The sequence below is a fragment of the Aethalodelphis obliquidens genome, unplaced genomic scaffold (genome assembly GCF_003676395.1).
Source record: "Aethalodelphis obliquidens isolate GAN/ISIS:26980383/991018 unplaced genomic scaffold, ASM367639v1 scaffold14, whole genome shotgun sequence".
Taxonomy (NCBI): Eukaryota; Metazoa; Chordata; class Mammalia; order Artiodactyla; family Delphinidae; genus Aethalodelphis; species Aethalodelphis obliquidens.
The window spans coordinates 818,017-835,377 of record NW_020837958.1 but is presented as its reverse complement, the minus strand read 5'-3'; the positions used below and the strand labels follow the sequence as shown (position 1 = coordinate 835,377).

Genomic DNA, 17,361 nt, shown 5'->3' with positions numbered 1-17,361 from the left:
TATACATATATATATACATGTTTAACTGAGTCACTTTACTGTATAGCAGAAATTAACACAACATTGTAAATCAACTATACTTCAATAAACTTTTAAAACACACACACACACAAATTCAGTTCTGCTGATACTAACATCTTTGCTCTTTGTGCAAAACTAAAACCTTTACAAATACTGAGGCGGCAAGGAGGGATGTACAAATGTAAGTGATGAAAGGAAGGGAGCCTGAGAAACGAAAACCATTTGTCCAGTGTCCTGGAGGGTGAAGTTCTTGCCAAGAGCATTATGGAGAGCAGGGACTATAGCTATCAGTTACCAAGTCCCAATCTTGGGCCAGGGAAATCAGAGGAAAACAAGACACCAAAAGAAGGGAGACTGGAAAAAAAAAAAGAAAGAAGAAGAAAGAAACAGTGATTTACTCAATTAAATTGTCTTAGCTGCTGCAAAGCTATTTATCCTAGGGAGACAGTAAACCGTAAACTGGTTTTTTGGCCTTAATTTAGAGCTGGTCACCGGTATCATGAAAATCTGGTCGGACTATGCCAAGCAGATGGTCTCCTGTGGAAGAAGATGAGAGAAGAAACTATAAGCCTCCATTAGAGCCACAGACTGTGTTTTATATTTTTCCCCTGCGTGTGTTTCCCACTTCCTAACATGAGTGTGCATGAAAACAAAAGCAAAACTAGTCTCTTCACTTCTCAGAGCATTCAGTGACTTTTTAGGAGGCATATAGAATCTAGAAAATGATAAGCCTGTAAAATTTTTAATAAGAATTTAATAACGAACTGATTTAGGAGCTTCAATTAATTACACCCGTTGGAAACCCACTCTCTGGTTTGCTCTGAGAGAACTCAGAAAATGCCATCTACTAGAGATAGAATTGTAGGCATCCCTGCCCAAAAGAAAAATAATCATAAAAATAACCCCCAAGGTAGCCTGGTCATATAACTCCCACTCCTTTTGCTTTTAATGATACCTTTTCTATATTCTATTTTCTGTTTTCTCTCCAGGTAATTGAAGAAGAAGAAGATATATGACCCGATGGAGCAGGGAAATTACACCAGGGTGAAAGAATTCATTTTTCAAGGACTGACCCAGCCCCAGGAGCTGAGCCTGGTCTTATGCCTTCTGTTATCCTTGGTGAGCTGAGCCTGGTCTTATTTCTTCTGTTATCCTTGGCGTACACAGCTACCGTGATGGGAAGCCTCCTCGCCATTGTCACCGTGACCTGTGAGTCTCGCCTTCACACCTCCATGTACTTCCTGCTCTGCAATCTCTCTGTCTTGGACATCTGCTTCTCCTCCATCACTGTTCCGAAGGTCCTAGTAAACCTTCTTACAACGAGAAAGACCATCTCCTTCAATGGTCGCACCACACAGATGTTTTTCTTCCACCTCCTCGGTGGGGCAGATGTTTTCTCTCTCTCTGTGATGGCGTTTGACCGCTACATGGCCATCTCCAAGCCCCTGCGCTATGTGACTATCAAGAGTAGGGGGCGATGCACTGCCCTCATTGTGGCCTCCTGGGTGGGGGGCTTCGTCCACTCCATCGTGCAGATTTCCCTCTTACTCCCACTCCCCTTCTGTGGACCTAATGTTGTGGATGGTTTCTACTGCGACGTTCCCCAGGTCCTCAAACTCACCTGCACCGACACCGTTGCCCTTGAGGTCTTAATGATTTCCAATAACGGCTTGATCTTTACACTGTGGTTCATCTTCTTGCTTGTGTCCTACACAGTCATCTTGACAATGCTGAGGTCTCACACTGGGGAGGGCAGGAGAGAAGCCATCTCCACTTGCACAGCCCATATCATGGTGGTGACCTTGAACTTTGTGCCCTGCATCTACGTCTACGCCCGGCCCTTCATTGCCCTCCCCGTGGACAGAGCTGTCTCCATTACCGTCACTGTCATCATTCCTGTCCTGAACCCCATGATCTACACCCTGAGGAACCAGGAGATGAAGTCAGCCATGAAAAGATTGAAGAGGAGATTTGGGCCTTACAAAAAGAAATAGATGCCATAGGGGACTTCCCTAGTGGTTAAGAATCCACCTGCGGGGCTTCCCTGGTGGCGCAGTGGTTGAGAATCTGCCTGCTAATGCAGGGGACACGGGTTCGAGCCCTGGTCTTGGAAGATCCCACATGCCGCGGAGCAACGAGGCCCGTGAGCCACAATTACTGAGTCTGTGCGTCTGGAGCCTGCGCTCCGCAACAAGAGAGGCCGCGATAGTGAGAGGCACGCACACCGCGATGAAGAGTGGCCCCCGCTTGCCACAACTAGAGAAAGCCCTCGCACAGAAACGAAGACCCAACACAGCCAAAAATAAATAAATAAGACCCCAAGATCACTATTTTAAAAAAAAGAATCCATCTGCCAATGCAGGGGACACAGGTTTGAGCCTTGGTCCGGGAAGATCCCACATGCCCCAGAGCAACTAAGCCCACCACGGGCCACAACTACTGAAGCCCGTATGCCTAGAGCCCGTGCTCCGCAACAAGAGAAGCCACCGCAGTGAGAAGCCCACGCACCACAACGAAGAGGAGACCCCACTCTCCATAACTAGAGAAAGCCCCTGCACAGCAACAAGGGCCCAATGCAGCCAAAAATAAATAAATTTATTTTTAAAAAAAGAAATAGATGCCGTGAAGTCCAGATTGGAAGAGTCAGAATTGAAAAGTATTTTCTCACAACACAATAGAAAACCCCAATCAACAGCCCATCGTGAGGCCAGAGTCTTCCCTTTGCCCTACAGCAGAATCCTCTAATAAGGATGGTCTGAAATAATCGTCTCGTGGCGTGGTTGTCAGCAACTTAGAGTCTCAGGTCTGTAACTTGTCAGCTCTGAAAGGGACTCTAAAGCTTATATCACTCAAACACCTCACTTTACAGGTGAGGAAATGAAGTCTGAGAGAAGATTACCTCTCAGTTCTTGAGTTGTGGCTGTACCATGTGTGCAGCCCAAGCAATAATTAGTAAAACGATCTCCAGGGACCAGGAGTCCAGGCTATAAAATCCAGCCACCCCTCCCTTTGTGGAAATTTTCCATTGCCCACCGTGGAAGATATGAGTTCTGTTTTTCTAAGGAAGCCTTTGGGTTTCCCTTACAGAAGCTGAGATAACTTTCATATTTTTTCAAAGTTTTCATAGCTAATAAATGGCTCAGGCAAGGCTAGATCTGAGATCTCTGACCATCAGCTAAATGCGTGTCTGACTACTCCTGTTGCCTCAGGCAGGATTTGAGGGCATCAAGCTCGTCTATAAAAATTTATACTCGGGCTTTCCTGGTGGCGCAGTGGTTGGGAGTCCGCCTGCCGATGCAGGGGACACGGGTTCATGCCCCGGTCTGGGAAGATCCCACATGCCGCGGAGCGGCTGGGCCCGTGAGCCATGGCCGCTGAGCCTGCGCGTCCGGAGCCTGTGCTCCGCAACGGGAGAGGCCACAACAGTGAGAGGCCCGCGTAACGCAAAAAAAAAAAAAAAAAAAAAAAATTTACCCTCTATTGTAATGTCATGAAAGACACTTTGTTGTCATTATCTGACCGAGGAGTATATATGATAAGGCTTCTGTACCTCTAAGAATTTCAGCATCATTTTCCTGCCATTTATTCTGGGCCAGCCCTCAAGGGAGAAAGGAACCCTATCCTGTCTGCTTCGCTAGAATGTGCCTGAGTCCCAGGTTCACAAGAAGCAAAGGCTTAAGAATAAATTGACTTTCCATTATTCAGGGACTGATTGTCTAGAAGATGACAAATCAGCCCATTCTAAATTCTTCCTCGTTCCTCTTTCTAGCATTTTCTTTAGAGCCTCCGCATTAAGAGAATAGAAACGATAAATAAATAAATTCCAGCGGGTCTCCTGGCAACCTATTATTTTTGTCGAGTAAATAGATGAAAACTGTAGTCAACTAAAATTTGGACTGGAAGTACTGATTGGCCTGTTATATCCCAGTCTAATCTCCCAGCCATGTCTGATGGACAGATGTGAGGGAAGTAAAGAGCCATTTGCACAGAGGGATTCAGGAGGGAAACACAAACAAGGGAAACTTGCTCCAAAATCCAGCCCCTCCCAACCAGCTCTATCACTGCCTACTGCTGCTCCCTTGGTGTTGCCCTGAAATTCCTGTTCGCGGGATATTTCATAAATTAGACACAGTTCATGGGGTTCAAGCTAGATACAACGCCACTGAAAGCACACAACTCCCGCCAGCACTTGAACCCTGCCAAAACTCAGATTGGGTCTTGAACCCACTATCTTTTTCTTTTTTTTTTTTTTTTGGCGGTACGCGGGCTTCCCACTGCTGTGGCCTCTCCCGTTGCGGAGCACAGGCTCTAGACGCGAACCCACTATCTTGTAATTGAGATCACACACCTGGCTTCAGGACCTGCTGAAGTTCAGGTTCTTTATGTCTCAGCGCAGAAAGAATTCAGTGAGAGGCAAAGTGATAGGTAAGAAGTGGATTTACTTCGAGAAATATACACTCCATAGACAGAGTGTGGGCCATCTCAGAAGGCGAGAGGACCCAAATATGGGGTCGCTAGTTTTTATGGGCTGGGTAACGTTTTTTTCTTTTTTTTTCTTTTTTTTGGCCTTGGCATGCAGGATCTTAGTTCCCTGACCAGGGATCAAACCCATGCCCCCTGCAGTGGAAGCATGGAATCCTAATCACTGGACCACCAGGCAGTTCCTTGGCTGGGTAATTTGAAAGGCTAATGAGTGGGAGGGGTTTTCTAACTGTTTTGGGGAAGGGGCGGGGACTTCCAGGAATTGGGCCACCGCCCACTTTTTGGCCTTTCCTGGTTGGCCTCAGAACTGTCACGGTGCCTGTGGGCCTGTCAGTTAGATGCTAATATATTACAATGAGCATATAATGGGGCTCAAGGTCCACTGGAAGTCAAATCTCTAAATCCATTCTCAGTATTATCTCACTAGGGATTAATTTCAGGTGGTCTACTGGCGCAGCCAAAGGCACCAGGTGTCATCCCAGAGTGGAAGAGATGTAGGACAGGAAAGTTGCAGCGGGGGCATGTGAGGAGGGTAAGTCCAAGTCCGGGGTGTAAAGGTAGCCCAGAGACCCAGGTACAGAAGGGTGGAACGCTTCAGCAAGGTGGCAGGGGCAACACAAGGCAGACGCTACTGACGAAATTCACATTTGCTCATGTCTGATCCTGGACTCATGGATGCTTTACTAAAGTTGGAAGATCTTTTAAAAATCTACATTTGCTTCTTTGGGGTGGTTGTTACTCCTTACCTAGAATTAAAATCATTCACCACACTTTTGACTTCAGCCTTGAATTTTGTACCTAATTACCCATGTAACAAAAACGTCAAAAACAATTCAAGGTTCCCTTGGAACCAAAGAATACAGAATCATATTCTGCCATAACTAGTATGTTCCTTTATCAACAGTAGCAGCTACTTTCTTCCTTGTGAATCATTTTTTATTACCAAAAGACAAAAAAACAAAACCAAAAAACTTCCCTTCCACATAAGGCTTTTCTTCTTTTTTTTTTTTTTTTTTTAGCGGTATGCGGGCCTCTCACTGTTGTGGCCTCTCCCGTTGCGGAGCACAGGCTCCGCTGCCCAGCTGTCCCATGGCATAGTGGATTCTTCCCTGACCGGGGCACGAACCCTTGTCTCCTCCAGCGGCAGGTGGACTCTCAACCACTGCGCCACCAGGTAAGCCCTCACATACCTCTTTTAGCACTTAATCTTTACTTTCTAGAGGCAAATAGTGAATTGAGGATTCACAAGAGACTAGTTCCAGGAAAAAAAAAATACACACACACGTATACACACTTTTTACTTTGAGAGACTATCCCAGGATACACACACATACACACACAAACACACGCACAAACACACACACACTTACTTTTAAGAGACAATTAATCGATTACTGGGTTCCTAAAAGACCACAGTACTTTGGAGAGAAGCAGTATACATTAAAATCTATTTCCCATGAAAATGTGTTCCTTCTCCTTCCATGTAATGAGAACGTGTTGCTTGACAACAATCTTTTAACATATGGATTCTAACACAGGGTATTTGCGTTTTGGCTAAATGTTCAACATCTCCCACCTTGGGAGATGTTGGGAAGCTGTATTTCAAAGAACCTCTTAAATCTAGGAGCAGTGTCTACAGAGCAAAATGTTTCATAATGTCTTCTCACCACTAGAGGGACCTATTCCTTTTCCATGATTCTCCCTTTGGCGGACGTTTAAGAATTTAACTGAGATTTTTATTTCCAAAGACGAAGCCTCAAAACCTATGTCGAATGAAAAAAAAGAAAAGAAAAAAACACAACCTAAAAGTGGAGAATTATGTTTTATTCAGCGGACTTACCGAGGACTTAAGCCTGAGATACAGCCGCTCAGATAGCTCTGAGGGACTGTTCTGAAGAGGTAAGAGAGAGCCATGATATATTGGAGTTTTTGCAAAAAAACGAAACAAAAACAAAAAAACATAGTCAAACATCAAAAGAGTACTGGTGATTAAAGAAATAGACATCTCAATTAATGAATTTAGCACCTTTCTATGTATGAGAAAATGCAAGAGTCTGGGCTTACTGAAATCATTCCTTTGATCTGCACCTTAATTGTCTAGGGCCAGTGTGTGACCTTGGGCCATTACGTAACTTCTCTGTGCTTCCTCTTAGTCCTTTGTAAAATGGGTTAGATAATAATGACTATTCAAGATTTCCGCTATTATTGTTCTACATAGTGATCCACCCCAAAACCAATGACCAAGGAATTCCACTACGGTATCGTCTGCAAGACTGAATACAATTTAATCGCTCATCAAAAAGCACAGACTAAAGAATTAGGATATATCCAAACACCGGAAGTGAAAAGATGAGTGAAGGCTTAAGAAGGAAATAGAAGGATTTCTAGAATATTGTTGGGGTGGAGCAGTACCTCTGGCAACGCTACCTTTGTACACTAATCAGAAGTGATTTATAAAGAAAAAGTACAGTTATACTGCTGATCCGGGCCCCCAGATTCAGCTGTTGGCTGGAACAAACAGTAAATGGGGCTGGAGCGGCGGCAGCATTCAGTTTTCTCAGGCTGACACTTTCACTGAAACTAGAGTCACTTTAGGGATGCAGCCTTGAGCTGCTAAAAACTATATTAGTGCTAACTGTTTTTTCAAGTCTTATAGGCCGCCTAGTTGAGAGGAGGGCTCAGAGGAGCCCAGCTAGAGTTTAGTCAAAGGAAAATTCTTTGCCAGAGGGAAACAGCACCGTAAAACACGTGGAGCTGTTTGAATTCTCCACCATGAGCATATAATTTTTCAAAAAGTTTTTTAAATTTAAATAGAAGTACGAGGTCAGTGGACTTGGAAGTAATCAACAGAGGAGAGAGGTGACCTTCGGGATAACCCCTAACTGAGTGGTGGCAGCAACACTGAAAGATGGCAAAGCAGGGTTTAGAAGGAGCGGGATCCGGACACCTACCCAGGCACCTGGAGGCGGAACTGCTGGGGCGTAGTCGGGAGCGCGCAGGCGCAGAGACGCGCGATGACCTGAGCAGGGCGGGGCCGCTTGCACCTCCCTAGTGACGCCACGGGGGGCAGCCTTGATGGCCGATGTGCGCGGGCACCTCTGGAGCCTAGCCTGCGCTTCGGGGCGCAGCGCGGAGCCCGGTTGGAAACGGCGGCGTCTCCCACTTCCTGGAGTAAAACTCAAGTTCCGGCTGGCAAAAAGAAACGTTAAAATATCCCTGAAAAAGGTTAAATCCGTGCTGTGGTTCCACTGGGGCTCGAACCCAGGACCTTCTGCGTGTAAAGCAGACGTGATAACCGCTACACTATGGAACCTCCCGGTGCACTTTCGCGCCAGGATACAATAAAGACATTTTATTCACACAAAGACTTTTCTCCCGATGTGTAATGAAGTTGAGAGTTGATGCCTGGCGATCGCTCGCGAGAAGAAACTTTCAAACAGATTTCAGACTTTCAAGCGCAATGCCCATCCACGCTTCTCCTTGGCGACGCGGGCTTCCCAGTTTGTCCGAGAAAGAAAGCGTGACCCGACGTGCCGGCGACCGTCCCCCAGACAGACGCCGCTCCTGCCTTGATGTAAGCAACGCGAAAGATTTTTGACTCGTCGGGCTCTGTGGCGCAATGGATAGCGCATTGGACTTCTAGATTAGATGGAGGCATTCAAAGGTTGTGGGTTCGAGTCCCACCAGAGTCGCTTTTGTTTTAATAAGGAAAGCGCTAGGAGGAAGACACATTACCTACGATTTCCGAGGAGACTCGCCCACTTTAAAAGGAGCCCGTTCCAGTACCCTGTGGTGTCCTCAGACGTGAATGTGTTAGGAATCCTGCTACTTAAGTCTTCATCGCTTTCGTGTGGCTCCAGTTTCTGGTGACTGGACATGAGGAAATCACAGGATGTGATGAAAGTTACCGAGTTTCCCATCCCCCCCATCCCCGTATTGTTCTTTTACATAAGGCATAAAATTTTTAAATTGTTGTGCAACTTTTCGTAGCTCAGTATTAGTCAGGTTATGTAAAAATAAGGACGAGTTCAGCGGATACCAGAATGGCCGAGTGGTTAAGGCGTTGGACTTAAGATCCAATGGATTTATATCCTCGTGGGTTCGAACCCCACTTCTGGTACAAGTCAGTTTGGTTTTCTGAACATGACATGCGTCATTTTTTCCGAATTCCTGAGGACTTAATCTGAAAGATTATAGCAGACGTAGAAAGTGTAACAATAGCTTCAGAACCGACGGTTTGGAAGGTGAAAAGTAAACGTCTGCGTGAAACTATACTACTTTGTAGGGGAGGGGGCGAGGGGTACATTGCGCAGTAAAAACGTTCCCTTTTTGAAATAGAGATTATCTAAGATCATGCTATGTGCCAAATACCGTTCTAAACGCTGAGGTTGTGGGAATGCAAAGATTTGAAAGAAAAGAAAGTAAACCAAACAGAAAATAACATTAAGAAAAGAAAAAAAAAAATAGAAGGTCCTTAACCGACAAGGTTTTTGTCCAGAAGCACTTACAGGGCAGAGGGACAGAGGGAAGAGGTGGTTCATGAACAGGAGGATTTCAGATGGCGATAAGCTCTTACAAAGAATTAAGTGGGTGGCACGATAGAGTGGCATAGAACTTTTTCAGGACAAACTTGTTCCATTTGATTATGGAAATCATTCACCTCGACAGGAATGTTCTCCCCTCTCTCTACCGAACAAAAACTTCCAAGGACCAGTGCTGCCCCCTCCTCCTCCACGAAAAGCCTTCCCTGACCCCTGGCCCTCAGTCAACTGTCCATTCATTCATTCAGCAGTTTTTGAGAGCTTGCTTGGATAACAGTGGAGATGCACAGAGAAGTCCCGTCCTCACGGCAGAAACATTCTAGGAGGAAAGACAGACCATTAAACAGGTGTTGAAGGGAGGTTGTGGTGGGAGCAGCAATACGGACAGTCTCAGAGTCCTCGGGACCCAACCCCCTCTGGAGAGGATCAAGCAGAGATCTCTGCGGCAAGTTCTGATCCCTGTCTTTAAGGATCAGAGGGAACTTCCCAAACCAAAGAACTTAGAAAGTGGGAAGAGGGGGCATTTCAAGATGGCGGACGGAGGGATGGAGGGATGGTGCGTAGGAAAAAAAAACAGGATAGTTTGTTAAATGAAATTACACACAGCTCCAGTTAACTGTCTCTACGCTAAGCAGCCCAGTTCCACACCATTAACACTCGATTATACACAGTTTGAGACTTTTGTTCTCAGGGTTCAATGCCTGTCAATCTAGTCTGCCTTAGGGGAACAGGAAACAAATCTTCAAGCTCTCCTGCGTTACATTCAAAGCTGAGTACAGAACTGTTGTAGGAAGCTGAGGTTCGACCAAAGGCTCACTAACTCCCCCAGAGGATTGGCTTCATCTTACAGGCAATTTTTTTTTTTTCCGGGGGGGAGAATCTTTTTATTTTTCTTGGCTAAATCCAGCCATGTCATATGATTCTTAGGGATCTACATCTTCATTTGTGAAAAGCACACCTAATTCATTGGTGATTTTTCAATACCAGTGTAGGGAAGCAAAGTTTACCACCCCAAAATGTCTCTCTGGCATGCGGATTGTTTAGAGCTGAAAACAATCAAGGCCCAAAAGACTCAGGAAGAAAGTTTGACTTTGGACCTTCTCCCTAACTGCCTAAAGAATGTAGATGAAGGATCTGTTCCAGGAAAGGAGTTATCACCATAGATTACTATAGTACGAACCAGGTGGGTAGACAGGGAGAAACCTAGCAAAGTCTAAAAGTGTTAAAAGTGTTAACATTCCTCTCTGTGTCCCATGGTCTGTGCATGGCCCAGCAAACAGTGTTTACCAAACATTTGCTTTTCCATATTCATGCCAATTCCTTCTTCCCCTTTGAGGTTCCAAATCACTATCCCCAACATCCTCTTTTGGCTTCAGCTGAAGATAATATTTAAGGTGAGGTTTTCAGACATTTCGGCAAGTTACTTAATTTTCCTGGGTCCCTTCCATGTACACATATTATTAAACTTTTGTTTAGTTTTCTTCTGTTAATCTGTCTTGTCAATTTAATTCTTAGACCAGCCAGAACTAAGAAGGATAGAGGAAAAAAGTCCTTCCTCCCCAACACCAGATACTCCCCTCCAAAACCCTGAAGCATGGAGGGTGCCTCTACTGGGAAGGAAATTTTCTTTTCACCTTCCTTTGCTGGGATCTGTAGAAAACACAGGATCAGGGATGCTTTGATCTAAAGGGCTGCCTACGTGATCTCAGAAGGATGGAATAATCTAACTGACAATTTTTTTCTTCTTCATTTATTTTATTATTGAAAACAATACATGCTTTTTTAATGCAATAATACAGATGTATGTAAAGGAAACAGTGAGAGACTCTTCTCACACACTTCATTGCCGTTCCTCAAAAGGTGGTCATTTTTATCAGATTGTTTTCTACCCTTAAACATCTCGTATGTATATGCAAGCAACAAATATACAAATATATATAATTAATTATATATACAATTACAGGATATATATTCATATACACATCGTTTGACTTTTCCACAAATATTATATCATACGTATGGTTTAGCACCTTCTGTCATTTTTGTTTAACATAACGTGACTATCTTTCCCTAGTGGATTACTTTTTAAACTTTGTTCATAGTTCCTGAGGTTACCAACCGGAGCCGGAACCGAGCTCAGTTTCAGCTGATCTCACTCAAAAGTCAGTGTTCAAGAGACACAAGGGTTGGTGCTTTATTCAGGAAGCCGGCAACCTGGGAAGATAGCAGACTAGTGTCTCCCAAACCATCTCCAAGTTGCCAGTTAGAGGGAAAAGGGTTTTATAGGGAAAAACCAGGAAGTTGCAGGGGTGTGCGGGCTATGTGCAGAACAGCACAGACAGCTCCGATAATCATCTCAAAATGATTCATGCGGTGGTCTGGTCGGAATCACCCCGTTTTAAGCACAGTTAATCTTCAGCTCCAGGGTCGGTTTGGTTCCACTTCCTTGAGGCGAATTTCTGGACGTATGCAAGTCATAGATTCAGTACTGCTCAAGATGGAGCAGTTTGTGTCGAGGCTACGGTCTGGTCATCATGCAGTTAGCTTTTTCCTTCTGGTGGTGGTTTTAGTATCTGCAAAACAACTCAGGAATGTGCATCAGACACTGTTGTCTATGTCCTTCAGGGAAGAACTAAAGATTCTGTGACTCTTATATGGCTGACCTGTTTACATTGTTACCAGTTCTCCTCGCCCAACTGCTAGCTTTTGTTACTATGTGTTCACATTCTTCCAATCCTTACCTCTTGAGCTAGCTTTTTCTGACTCTTGGGAGGCCTGGGAGACGAAAGCTTTTCTACAAACAAGAGGCAGGTGGAGCACACTAGGTGGGGTTCGGGGTCTCTGTCTCAGGAAGGCCCCCTAGGGTCCTGCTCGGTTACACGGATATATTTCTCCATAAAAGACTGCAGACGTCGTCCTTCCCCAACAGAGTTCAGAGTGTCTCTGAAATCCGAGGGCAGCTAAAATGGTTATGAGGCTCTACCCCATAGGATTCCTTTCCCTTCCCTTTCAAGGGATCTTATCCAGTGCCTCAATGAATAACATGGCAATGAAGAAACAGGAGTAATGAAAAAATGCGCCTATTAGCGACAACTGAAAAAACACACAACCTAAAACTTGAGAGTTTCGTTTTATTCAGGGACCTTACTGAAGACTATAGCCAGGGAATCGGCCTCTCAGCTCTGAAGAACTGTTCCAGGAAGGTAAGGGAGGGGCCAGGATATATAGGATTTTTTGCTGGGAAAAAAAACCATGTAGTTGAACATCAAATGATTACTGCCAAACACACACACCCACACACACAAAACAGACATCTCAAGTTAATTATTTTAGTGCTTTTCTAAGTTTGGGAAGATGCAAGGGTCTGGGTTCATTGAAATTATTCCTTTGACATGCATCTTAACTCTCTAGGGCCAGTATCCTGTTTCTCTCCATTCTGAATTCCCCTCTGGGCGCACCAATAGGGAAGGTGCAGTGGCTGGTGGCTGGATGGCTGCAACATTCGTTGTTTAGTGGAATGGTAGGCAACATGGGCTGTTTACTGAAATGGCAGGAAACTTTTTGTTTTTTGTGTGTCCACATTAGTTATATTCAGGACACAGCTGCCAGGGTAATGGGACTTCCTAAAAATATAAACTCCAGCCGGATCCAAACCTTTCAATGGGAGCTTCAAGGAAAATGTTCAGATTCCCTGGCGAAGGTCCTTTTCCTTTTGTTGCTCCCTCTGCTCAAAATTCTCTTCCCAAGCCTTCAGGGCCCCAGTCACCATTGGTAGCTCATCCGGGCATCACCTCCCGCTTGAATACTTGGCAGGACGCTTACTTCTGGCGTTGACCTGCTTCCCACCATCAAAGCGCTTGACTTCTGTTTTGCGTGCCTTCCCGCCCCACTGAGGACCAGGACCGGGTCTTGGTCCTGGATGTGTTCTGACTAATAAAGATTGGAGACCTAATCAATTATTCATAAGATTCCACCCGCAAGACCCTCCGGGACTCTTCACAGACCAAGATTGGATTTAGAAATCCAGACGTCCTAAATCTGGAGAATTCCTCCTGGGATGTTCCCTTTAGGATGCGAGGGGCGGGGGCGCTGCTGGCGTGGAAGCACGGTCTATTTTCTTGATAGTCTTTCTGTAATGGGATCAGAAAAGATTCCTTCGCCAAACTCCTTCCCGACCTTGATTTTGCAGTTTCACCGCTCACGTAATCAACAAAAAGACTCAGGATTTTAATCGAATAGGAAAAGAATAGGGCCACGTGGTCTATTTTCTGTGGATAGACTAGGAGCCAGGCTGCCTTTCCGAGCCCGGGTAGCTCAGTCGGTAGAGCATCAGACTTTTAATCTGAGGGTCCAGGGTTCAAGTCCCTGTGCGGGCGGTTATTTTAAACTCCTAAAACAAATTTGAGCGTGTGTCCACACCACTCTCGCTGAGCAGGTGTGAGGTTAGGCAGAACACACTTGATTCAGCCCTCCTGGAGTTTACAACCCAGGCCAGACCAAAGGTGGATTTTGCAGAAAAAGTGAAAGGTGAGGAAAGCAACTGATAACTTTCTCTTCCAACCTTGTATGATAGATACTTTGTCTTCAGATATTTTTTCCTTAAAACTAACATGTATTATTTTATATAGAAACATCAATAAACATCGTCAGAGTCACGGATGGTAATGCTCCTGGCAGTAAATGTGCAAATTTTGGCACTAAGTGATAATAGTTCACACACTGTTTATTAAAAGCGCGGTGAGCAGACTGGGGTTCCAAGAAATATTTCAGGTCAACACACGTGCTTATAAATCACATCTTCCGCCGAGAACCATTCTTCACCAAATGTCTAACACGCTGATAGGACCCTGACTTGCGTGTATAGACAAACGTTTTTGAAGTCTTCATGTCTGTCATCAATGAGAAACGCTTGCAAGCCCAGCGTAACTATACTTGGCATCAAACTCAAGACCTTCTACGTGCAGACCGGAAGTGGTGGCCATCACACTATGAAACACCCGACACATAGTCTAAGTGGACTGGGTCCAGGTCATTCCATGATTTGTGATATCTTTACGAGGTTTAAGCTCTTAGGATCCTCGCAGTGTGTGGGATCGGGGAGGGAAGTGAGCCTTCATGGGAGACACTGTAAGAAAAGGAAGGGACTCCAGACTCCAGTCCCGTCCAGTGATGAGTCAGCAAAAACTCTGCCGAAACCCGGGATTGAACCAGGGACCTTTAGATCTTCAGTCTAACGCTCTCCCAACTGAGCTATTTCGGCGAGGACGATGGATTTCTCGACCGTGTTAAGGAAACTTAAGAAAAAAATTTAAAAAACTAAGACTTTCTTTCATCTCTACCTTTCCAATTCCCAATTTCACCTTCCAAATTGCATCTTATTTTAGCTCTGAGATTCCGAGGGCAGTGAGTGAGAAAAAGAATTTCTGTCAATGTGGGGAAATTGTCCCAGGCTACATATTCTTGTCTTCCTGAGGCTTTTTTTACATCTCCCCAGGACCCTAATAAGAGGAAAGACAGCCGCCTACTAAGTGCCTACTGTGTGCCTACTGTGTGCCCAGCACGTCCTCTACGTGGTGTCAGTTCAGTCCCCACCCCCCCACCCCTGCCTTAAGGTTGATATAATATGATAATTTTTAAATGAAATAACTAATTTGCCCTCAAATCATCCAGAACCGAAGCAGAGCTATTCAGCTCCAAAGCTCGAAAGGTCTTGGTAGAGAGAGACTTTGATTTGTCTTTTCCTTTTAGTTTTTGATGTTTTGTTTTGTTTTGCTTTTTTCTCATTTTCACCCCTTGGTGAAAGGGAGAGGGAGTGAACTTGAGGACAGGAAGGAGGAAAGAGCCAGGAGGTCTCAGTGCTCTCCTCCCCTTGTCCTCTCCTTTCCCCCACCTGGTGTGTTCTTGTTCAGTCAGGAAATGATCGGAGCAAAGAGACTCCACTTTTCAAGGTTGCCAGAAATGGACTTGCTCACTTTCCAGGGGACTTCCTGAGGAAGAAGAGGCAAAACCCGAGTGTTTGCCTCAGCTCCCTTACTTTGTTCCCCTAGAACGCCACCTGAGTGCCATGATTCACTTCCTTCCAGAAAGAATCCCACTCTTCCTTGGGTCGGTGACCATTGCTGTCGCCTCAGCACATACCAACCAACACAAGTCACATGAATACGGGTTCACGATCTTCACATATTGGGAACATATTTCTTTGAAATGGTTTCTTACCTGTTTCAGTGTGTCTTTTGTTCCCTCCCTAGACTGAAAGCTCTGTAATAATAATAGCTGCAATGTACTGCATGCTCGCTTTGGGGCAAAGACTCTACTAAGCACTGTTGCATGCATTGTTACCTCATTTAATCAGCACAGGTTTATGAGAGGGGTGCTGTTACTATCATTCCCTTGCTCCTGATGAGGAAGCTGTGCTTTGGAGAGAAGAAAATTGTGGGTCTGTGTAGGCACAGGGTAAGGCATTCAGCTTGGAGGGTGAAGGGGTGAAGGCCCTGCCTCCCACTTGAGTTCTATGTCCACCTTCGCCCTGCCCCACCGATCAGCGTCCTTTGGGTACGTTAGGTACCATAGTCCATCACCTAAGAGGGCAGCTGACTCAATCAGCCCACATCCCCATCCTGTTAATGAGTTCAAGATCGACTTTCTTCTGTTGCCTGGCAGAAGCAAGGAAGGCTCAGTCTCCAGGTAGGCAAGGATGTACCTGGTCCCTTCACCTCACAGGGAAGATTAGTTTAGTATTGGTGAATCCATGCCTGAGCTCTTGTGTCCACAACCCGACTTCCTCAAAACTTCTCAGGAGCCAAATGCTGTCCTTATTAATTTGCAGTCAGTGGGAGCTAACATTTTTGTTTTTCGAACTCCAGGACACTTCGCATTCCAGCCCCTCAAACGCACTCTTTCCCAACAGGCACCCTCCTTCTCCCACCAGCAGAAGCTACCATCTCAACCTCAACTTCTCCCTGGATTCAGAGTCACACTTTGGGGGTTAGCGGAGAGACTGGACCTCGGTAGGGAGGGGGAGCTGCCCTGCCTGGTGCTTCAGTTTCTAGATGGCATCTCTTCCTTTTCAGAGCGCAAAAAATATTCTCTAGAAGGGTAGCAAGGTGGAGTGGAAGGGTGCGGGATCCGTCCCACAATCCTCAGGCACCCTGAGGGAGGGAACCCGAGAGAGAGGGTCTGCAGGGCTCGCTCACGGAGAGCGAAGGGAGGCGGCGACTGCGGGAGCCCCAGCGACTTCCTGAAGGCTTCGTCCCCCTTTCTTTAATTGCAGCAGTAGTTGAGACCAAGCAGCCCAGTCGGCGGCTGCCGAGTAAGCCAGCTTATTTAGACCCTACAGCGATGCACTGCGAATCTCCTGGAGGTCTTTGCACAAAGGCCCGTGGTGTCTGCCTGCCTTTTACACCCGGGAAGTGGTTGGAAACGCAGGGTACACGCTCCACATTTTACTCCCTTTTCCAAAGGCAACCGGCTAAAAATCAGAGGCCCCTAAAGCTAGTTGTCACTTTTAAAATACCTGTTAAGAAAAAGAAACTCCGCCCGAACAGGGACTTGAACCCTGGACCCTCAGATTAAAAGTCTGATGCTCTACCGACTGAGCTATCCGGGCTCACAGGAAAGTCTTTTACTCCGGTGAGTGAAAGCCATGTAATCGTTTGCGCTGCAGCTAATGGGCGGGATACCGAATGAGTTTCCGGACTCCTCCTTTGTGTGTGATTCAATCCAATTCCAGTCCAGAGATCCCACGGCGCCGGGCAGGCGAAGTGGGGAGTGTGGAAAGGTGATTAAGTCGTTCTCTGGCAGATGAATACAGATTTCTCAAATAAAACAGAACACGTCCTCTTTTATATAGAGACCCCTTGGCAAACGTGAATCCTGATTTCTGCAAAACCCTGCGGAGGGAAGAGAAGCCGCTTACTCACTGTCCCCGCCCCTCCGCGATTCCTTGCCCTAAACCCAAAGCGCACAGGGTCGGAGACCACAGTTCAGTGTTAAAGGTACCAAGCTGCTACTTCTCCCGAGAAGCGCCACTTCGCAGTTCCTTGTTCCCATCCTAGGTGCCCACGAAACGGATGAGCTGAAAGAGACGATCTGGGATCCAGCCAGAAGTGGTGGCAGCCACCACCGCCCTGGGCTCTAAGAGCGCGCCCGCGCCCCGCTCGCCACCCTCGCCAGCCCCGCCCCGACGGGCCTGGCCTTTGCGCACGCGCGCTCACCCCACTCTGGGTCGGCTGAACCCACCTCCCTCCACTTCTCAAGCGTACACGCCACTATTTTCGTACTACAGATCCCGCTATACCTTTTCAATCCTCTGGGCGTT

General features: G+C 46.1%; 1 protein-coding gene and 6 non-coding genes across 7 annotated transcripts; 4 read left to right on the top strand and 3 right to left on the bottom strand.

Annotated features, from left to right (window-relative positions):
- Positions 1-1,041: 1,041 nt before the first annotated feature.
- On the top strand, positions 1,042-2,015 carry LOC113625189 (olfactory receptor 4D11-like). Its single transcript, XM_027115681.1, has 2 exons — positions 1,042-1,106; positions 1,151-2,015. The coding sequence occupies exons 1-2, from the start codon at positions 1,042-1,044 to the stop codon at positions 2,013-2,015; spliced, it is 930 nt and encodes a 309-aa protein (XP_026971482.1).
- A 5,728-nt stretch (positions 2,016-7,743) lies between these two features.
- Positions 7,744-7,816, bottom strand: TRNAV-UAC (transfer RNA valine (anticodon UAC)). Its single transcript has one exon. It is a non-coding gene; the product is annotated as a tRNA-Val (tRNA).
- A 292-nt stretch (positions 7,817-8,108) lies between these two features.
- TRNAR-UCU (transfer RNA arginine (anticodon UCU)) lies at positions 8,109-8,195 on the top strand. Its single transcript is given in 2 exon segments — positions 8,109-8,145; positions 8,160-8,195. It is a non-coding gene; the product is annotated as a tRNA-Arg (tRNA).
- Positions 8,196-8,540: 345 nt separating this feature from the next.
- Positions 8,541-8,623, top strand: TRNAL-UAA (transfer RNA leucine (anticodon UAA)). The gene has a single exon. It is a non-coding gene; the product is annotated as a tRNA-Leu (tRNA).
- A 4,724-nt stretch (positions 8,624-13,347) lies between these two features.
- TRNAK-UUU (transfer RNA lysine (anticodon UUU)) lies at positions 13,348-13,420 on the top strand. The gene has a single exon. It is a non-coding gene; the product is annotated as a tRNA-Lys (tRNA).
- An 811-nt stretch (positions 13,421-14,231) lies between these two features.
- TRNAF-GAA (transfer RNA phenylalanine (anticodon GAA)) lies at positions 14,232-14,304 on the bottom strand. The gene has a single exon. It is a non-coding gene; the product is annotated as a tRNA-Phe (tRNA).
- Positions 14,305-16,577: 2,273 nt separating this feature from the next.
- Positions 16,578-16,650, bottom strand: TRNAK-UUU (transfer RNA lysine (anticodon UUU)). Its single transcript has one exon. It is a non-coding gene; the product is annotated as a tRNA-Lys (tRNA).
- Positions 16,651-17,361: the final 711 nt, after the last annotated feature.